The sequence below is a fragment of the Saccostrea cucullata genome, unplaced genomic scaffold (genome assembly GCF_032062105.1).
Source record: "Saccostrea cucullata isolate Sc308-1 unplaced genomic scaffold, CSIRO_AGI_Scuc_v1 ctg18939, whole genome shotgun sequence".
Taxonomy (NCBI): Eukaryota; Metazoa; Mollusca; class Bivalvia; order Ostreida; family Ostreidae; genus Saccostrea; species Saccostrea cuccullata.
This window is the reverse complement of record NW_026939494.1, coordinates 1-8,210: the sequence shown is the minus strand read 5'-3', so window position 1 is coordinate 8,210 and position 8,210 is coordinate 1. Positions and strand designations below refer to the sequence as shown.

Genomic DNA, 8,210 nt, shown 5'->3' with positions numbered 1-8,210 from the left:
TGCAGTATGCGAGGATGGAAATACCTTAATCGCCTTTTAACACAACATTACCAATGCAATTATACAACTACTGTTAAAAGGAGAACAGAAGACAGATATGCACCGACTATGTTTTGAGTCGGAAAAAAATAGATGTCTGTCATGTCCTCATTATCGGACGGAAATCGAAGACATTATGGGGCCCTCGCTTTAGAAAACAGATTCGTACATCGTAAATACATACTTTTATTTATTGTAATTCAGTCAAGTTGTATATATCACGTTGATTATTCCAGGAGACTATAAGACTATTGAACATGAACTTTGGGAAAACCCAGATTTTGTTGTTGTACAGTTGAAGATGACCAATGGCTATGTTTCCGAGGCAGCAGGCGAGTCTGGACAAATTGTAACTTCTTACTTTCTGTAGAATCATCAATTTTCGTCGAGGCCAAATGATCCTCGATTTCGTTGTCCACTTTAATATACGACTTAACATCCTCCACGAACAACTGTCTACGTATTTATTAACTTAAAAAAAAATTCTATATATACATGTAAACGTTACCCACGAACGTTTTTTAAATTTTCAAAGAACAAAAGCAAATTTTGTTGAACCACGATCAATGGACTCACACAAATGAAATAATTCCACGCTTTATTTTTCTCAGTTTGTAAACTTTTTGTATTTCACAATATAGACCCAAGACAATCCATTTAAGGAGTTGTTTATGGCATTTCATTGTAGGTGTGACATTCAATTCAGAAGTCTTCAAAACATATGAAAAAATCTGCGGGACTGTTTTTGCATTTAATGACCAAGAAATCCGTCTTTGGTCTATGTCCGGTAAGGTTTTTATGTTAGTTATCGCTGTATCATATCAATAATATAAGATTTAAGAGAAATCAAAAACTTGTACATCATATATCTTTTTTTTAGAAGTCTTTTTACTTGTTTCGAGTTTTTTTATAGCTCACCTGAGCTGAAAGCTCAAGCGAGCATTTCTGATCACCTGTTGTACGTCCATTTCTCTAGCTGTTCGTCCGTCCGTTTTCACATTTTTAATTTCTTTTTGAGAACAACTGAGAGAATTTTTTGCAAACTTAGTACGAAACATCCTGAGGTAGTGTAAATTCTAAATTATTAAAATTATAAACCCCGGGAGAAAGGCGGACCATGAAAGGGAATCCAATTTCTATATTGCAATATTTAGAAAAAAATCAAAAATCATCTTCTCAATAACAACTTGGCCAGAAAAGCTGAAACGTATGTGGAAGCATTCTTGGGTATTGTAAATTCTAAATTGTTTAAATCATGACCCAAGGAATGCAAGTTTTACATTGAAATGTATATGAACCATCTTTAAAATCTTCTCAAGAACCACTGGACCAGATATGCACAAACTAATGTTGATGCATCGCTTGGTAATGCATGTACCTATAATTTTACATTGTTCAAATCATGATCCCCCGGAGGAGGGCGGGACAACGATAAGAAAATCAAAGTTAAACATTGAAATATATACAAGTGTAGGGAAAATCCAGAAATTCTTAAACTTATGTTTTTGGTGTAGATTCTAAATTCTTCAAATCATGACCCCCGGATAGGAAGGGGTCACAATAAGGAATACAAATTTTACATTGAAATATGAAGGAAAAATCTCGTCTTCTCAAGAACCACTGGCCTAGAAAAGCTGAAACTTAGCAGAAGCATTCTGTAGTTGTGTAGATTTTACATTCTTCAGATAACGTGGCATGTGCAGTAGATGGTTGGGGAACAGAGGGCTTTAGGAGCAACACTGCTAGTCTGTATATCCAGGCCTGGGTACTGTATTCCTGTGATAAGCTTTTCTCCACACAATTCACACTGGATAAGAGCGACACAAACACTGTGGAGCGAGTAAGCCTGGATTCGGTCTATAGTTTAGATTCAGCATTCGTTTCTGTTCTGGTAAGTCTAAAGTTTAAGTTTAGTGTGAAAATATCCAACATTGAACAGGTCATATTCATTCTTTACGCTGCTTTTGAGTTGTGCTGCAAAGCTATTTCCTAAATATGTTGGGGTTTTTCTATGATTAAAAAAAACCTATATTGTATTTTTTCATCAAAATAAAATAATTTTCGGAGTTTCTAATGGAATACTGTCTAGTAATTTATTTATTGTCAAGCAAATGATCAATTATGCTTTATTCTTAAATTGCAACTGGGAATGTATCATATCTAAATAAACTACATGAGTTAAACTTGTCAGTTTATGTAAAAGGGAAAACAATCGAAATTACACCTCATATATCTTGTTCCATGTTTTCTATACACTTGTTTCTTGCTCAATTCCATCAGCTGAAAGTATTATCTCCAAACAACGAGGGATTCATGTTTCACGCTGGTGGTAGCGCCATGATTGATACCTCTAATGACCCATATGGAGCTATAATTTACGGATACAATGAGACAGAAGTTATGCTCTGGAGACCATCCCAGACAAATACAGATGGACATTTGGTGTACGTGGGTGGAAAGTGGGGTGACGGGCAAAGTAATCAAGAAAGTGAAGTTGTAGAAGTCGTCGTTAAAGTTATTAACATCACAGGTAAGTATTTGATAAGTTTCAGCAGCACATACTGATGACGTATAAGTGCCGTGACGTCAAAACTCCCTTGCTAAATGTAGCTGCTACTAATATCCCCAAACTATGAATGAAACTGATAAATACCGTAAAAATTGCCAAGTGAACCCGATACATTTTTGGCCACACAAGACAAGGAATATTCATTTCACTTTGATAAATACATGTAGCTTTAACATTTAGTGATTAAATCCCACTAAACATGCATTAAACATAAAATTTCTTTTCCTGTCCAGTAAAAACGTTCTGATAATGGATATTGATACTACATATAGATAAAAAGAACATCATAAAAGAAGAATTGCCTTTGGTTTTCAAATATTATTACATTGTAGTTCTTTCTATGTAGGCACGCCTTGCAGTGGTACAGAATCATGTTCACCTGATTTGTCAAAGACTAGATGCATTTCTACAGGTATTATTTATTCGTCTTAACGATATTGCTAGGTTTTTTTTTTGGCAGAATCTGTTAAAAATTGTAATATTTTCATTTTAAAAAACTAGTTCATCACTGTAAATTGCACGACCATTCGAAAACATAAATGATGATACAGAAAATGTTAACGTAATTAATATCTTTGTTTCAATATCGAATTCGTTGGCATTTATTCCAACTAGTGTTTTTATCGAAGGACTGTATTTGAAATAAGGATAACATATATTTCAATGCAGATTGTCCAATCCCTCCTGATATTGACAATGCTTATAAATTATATGAAGGAGTGACTAATGGTAGCAAGACGTTGTACTCTTGTAAACCTGGATACACTGAAAGTTCAGATGACGTCATAATTAACTGTGTAGAGGGTACATGGTCTTTCACTGCAATGTTCTGTAGAGGTATTTTACACCTTTGTGGATATATGAGAAAAATGTGAAAATTACATCACTAATTTAAAAAATATCTTTAACAGGATTTGTAATATAATAAAATTCTGAAACTTTTTATGTGAATTTGTTTGCTCCACACCTCCTGCTGTTGAAAATACAACAGTTTTTGTCCAGGACAATAGAGCAAAATATTTCTGCTTTACGGGATATTTCCTTATAATAATACAATTGACGTCATCGAGTGCAGATACAGCACCTGGCCATGTACTGACTTTAAATGTATAAGCAAGGATCAAGATCTTTATACATTTTTTTTACATGTAATACATGTCTTAAGTAGCATTTCACGAATATAAATATTTTATGTTTGTTTAGTCTTTAATAAAATATAAATACATCCTTTACAAAATGTTGTATTAATGGTTTGCACCAAATCATATTCTTAAAGTATTGTAAGTCAGAAAAGCATAGTTTGTAAATTATCTTAATAAATTGATACATAAAATTATTTTTTTATATATATCAACTAATCATTGGAATTTCACTACATGTTTGTCTATCTTTAAAGAATCTTGTCTTGATCCACCCACCATTGCTAACGCTGACGTCATGGTCTCCAATAATGTTGCTCTATACTCCTGTCGTCAGGGGTCTTCCTATGATTTTTTTCTGAGCCGTCCCGGACACTGTAACGAATCAAATATTACTCGTGCGACCTAGTAAATATTTTGCAACACATTAAGAAATGTGGTAATCAGAAAATCAATTAAAGAGCAAGAGCCACTTTGGGCATTATTTGGCCCTGAGAATTTCTGAAAAATCAAAACCGCTCAGTTTAGGTTGCCAATTCAGTATTTATCACTTGGAGTGCTGGTGACCACGTATCTATTAATTGTGACGTAATTTCACATTTAGTCAATGCATTATGACGTCATAAAATGCGTCATTTTCCTCATATCCTGTAAATTCCTTTGAAAATGACCTAAAGTTGAAGCATTTTTTCAATATTTCATATACAGCACAACCTCTGATCCAAAATATGCAAATACATAATAAAAGCTTTGTTTCTGAAGATCAGAAAACCTGTTTTATTTTTTGGATGGGCTGTGCTCATATTTTAATTCTTTGCTGCAGGTAGTCAAATATGCATGTATTCTGCAAATTTCAAGAGCAATTTTTCAAAGCCTGTATTCCAATGTGTGGATTCTCAAAACGAAATTTTATTATAGAAAATGAAAGCACCAAGTGTCTACTTTATTTTGATATAAAAATGGGAAAGAGGGTGATAGTTAATTAATTGATATAAGTACAGGGCCATTTTATGCATAAGATGGCTCTTGCTCTTTCTCTAACAGGGCACTTAATCTTCTCTTATCATCACCGAACAGATTCATGGAATTTTCATTATTTCCGAATCAACAGAACTTTTTAAAGAATAAACACACATAATTATCCCCCGAAAATTAAAATAATTCCTAAATAATCGAATCGATCTTTTAGCGATAATTGTTTGCTTTTCATGGATTATTTAAATGTAAAAAGCATACAATTCCTTTCAATTTTCTTAGCAGTTACTTTAAAATTTAAACAAGCCACTTAAATAAGGATTGTTTACGTTTTTTAGATACAGCAAAGAGAATCAGAAGCAATATCACCAATGAGACGCTTGCAGAATGGATAAAAAAGATGAAGAAGAATCTATCCGTACATAAATCAAAAACCAGTGCCTATAACAGAAGCTTGATCAGTGTCTACGAATCTCGTCCTAGTGCTGTACAGATAGGAAGTTTTGGGGTCTTTCTGATAAGTTTTACTATAATAGTTTTCATTTTACCCGATATAGTTTCTGTTGTCAAAAACTTGCGTAATAAAATAAATAAGAACTTTTGTCATCATCGGACGAAGAGAAATAAAATACTGGTACATGTATATAGATAAATATATGTTATGTTTTGTATTGGTTTATGGACTTAGATCTTGAACACAGTTGGTTGTATCCACATGTTTCATTAGACTACATCTGATGCATTTGTTGTTCAAATGGCATTCCAGAACATGTTAGTCATAATTATGAAAAAGTTAAATATAAAATGTCGTTTGTTATGATACTGTTTTTCGATGTACAATTGTGAATTAATTTAATTTTTATGATTTTTTTTATTGCGAATAAAAGCGATGTTTATCTTCTTGACTATAACTTTCCTAATAGATATATACAAATGAAGTACAAAAGGATGTGATAATTGTAATATCAACAGGTTATCTTCGTGTAGACAATGTTGAGGATTTGTGAAATATCCTCATGCGTTCTGTCATCCCTAGTATGGGAATTTGATTTACATCTTTGGGATGAGCCGAGACTTTTTGAGACAAATATTGCATCATAAGAAGGTGATAAACAAGACCTCTGAATGCGGCTGAAAGATGCAATGTAGATTCAATAGAATATCTACGTAAAAAGATATACAGACCTTCTATGATTTGTTTGCTTGTTATAACAACGAAAACGTTTGTAATATCAGTTTAGATTGATTGATTGATAAGCTGTGTGTTGTTTAAATTCCCTCTTGAGAATTTATAACGCCACGACTTGCCGGTATAGAGCTGCAAATGGTGTCCTATACTCGGCACTTAAAGCCATTGACCATCGAGAGGTCGTTTTCTAGCCAACATCTACTGGGGGTTAGGTTTATGGTCTCATCCAAAAGACTGGTCTCCACGTCTTACATTGGGATTCTAACCTGTAACTTTAAGCTTTGATAGGATACCGATTTTTTTTGTTCTGATAATCCTAATGGTGGGGCAGTAGGAATGGTCTTTCAGTGCTCTTAGAATATGAGCTTTCTCGACCTGGCCCATTCGATGACCTGATCAGTTGCGTGTATTCGTGAAACGTACAATGCAGATATTTTGAACTAAATTGGAGGGATATATGGCTGTTTTATAACCATTTTTAAATAATTAACGCGTAAAAATAGAGTCAAAAATGAATGGGAACGTCAGTAAACGTGACTTGTACGAGGGTTGATCCAAAAGTTTATGGAATTTATTTCTAAAATTGTATCGTGATTTGATGAAAGAAAACTATAGACTTATTCATAACATAGAGTCATTGTGCATCAATACTGGAATATTTCACCTAATTCCTATTATTAATAAGGTCACACGACTTTTCTGGAAATGGATGATTGTAACATCTGGGGTAGACTTAGACGTTACGTCAAGTTAAGTATGTTACGTCACGTTATAAGAGCATATCAGACTCCTGTCCGATTTGACTAAGTAATTGTACAGAATTCTGCCTTTCTCTCTATTTTTTTCAAGAAAAGCCTTAAAGTTCGTATCCTGTCACACCGACTTATCTTCATATTACAAAACGTACAATCATATTTCATCTTTACATATGATATCAAAATTTCAGTAGCAATGTCAAGTACAAAACATCAGCGGTCAAAGTTCATTCACGCTTAATTTGTATATAAAACAGGCCATCTGAAAGGCTGCCTCACCTTTTATTAAATGATAAGGAATTTTGGTGCTCTCTGATTGGTCTAGACGCCATTTACTGGTGTGTACCTCAGAGTGAGTTCACCTCAAACCTCAAATGACGTTCTGGGAGGTTTATTTGGGTTTTCCCTCTCGACCAACCATAGATTTGCTTACAGCTTTTTCGACCAATCAGATTGCGTGTTTCAAAGCATGTGTCGGTGTGAATGTAAACATGTCAGACGCCATTAGCAAGGAGATTACGAACTTTTGAAAGTAAATGGTTGAGTATTTATTGTTTATTTATATTGTTTTTAACTTTTTAACTAATATTTGTTTAGCTGTTGAAGTTTATCAACATGTAAAAAGTGTAATTACACTTTACATTATGGATGTTTATATTTGATGGAGACAAGAATGAAAGAGTCAGCAGTGTTGTAAAATTCCTCATCATTTAATAAAACGGTTATTGACTTTTGAATTCGGTCTACTCGTGACTATACAGACCTGGTCAGGTATTGGTTAACCTCGGCCTTCGGCCTCGGTCAACCAATACCTGACCAGGTCTGTATAGTCACGAGTAGACCTCATCAAAAGTCAATAATTGTTTATAATCAACCTCCATGGAAGTTCTTTTTTTCTTAAATTTCTCACGCCACTAGAAAACCAGTTGCTTATTGCATTTTTCTCCAGTCTGTATCAGTAGTATACGCGTTTAAGTCAGAGTGCTCCCAAGATTTTCAGAAAACTTATAAATTGGTTTGACGTTAGTCTAACAATTTAGAGCTTAACAATAAAACATCAACTAAAAAACTTAATTTCTACATAAAGCAGTCAAGCTCACACACAAAGATTGATAAGAATCTCGCAATTGTAATAATGACATAATTCTCATTTTTTGTGCCACTTATAGTGGGTTTTTTTTTCAAATCCATGTATCAAGAATAAAATTGATAATGAAAGAGTAAATGTCTCTCCCACATTTTCAAACATGCGTTTCTATGGCAACTGCCATTGCATTTCTGTCATAGCTTTTCAAAATTTTTTTTTTTTATTTCAAAAATCAACAATTGTTTATATTCTCACTTATAATTTTTCACCATTTTCACAAATAAATAAATAAATTTAAAACATGAAGAAATTCCACTAATTTTTGGATCAACCGTCGTATATTGCATGTTCAGCCAGTCGTGAGTTTCTTATTAATCATAGCATTAGATCTGATTAATCATTAGCATATCTCATCAAGATCTAGTAAACAAGGGTTGACTGTACATGGACCGTTGGG

General features: G+C 33.5%; 1 protein-coding gene across 1 annotated transcript; it reads left to right on the top strand.

Annotated features, from left to right (window-relative positions):
* Positions 1-275: 275 nt before the first annotated feature.
* Positions 276-5,209, top strand: LOC134253108 (uncharacterized; the record flags this gene model as incomplete). Its single annotated transcript, XM_062735616.1, has 6 exons — positions 276-371; positions 728-826; positions 1,725-1,930; positions 2,320-2,569; positions 3,278-3,412; positions 5,061-5,209. Coding segments are annotated over 6 exons (935 nt in total), but the record flags the coding sequence as incomplete, so codon positions are not given.
* Positions 5,210-8,210: the final 3,001 nt, after the last annotated feature.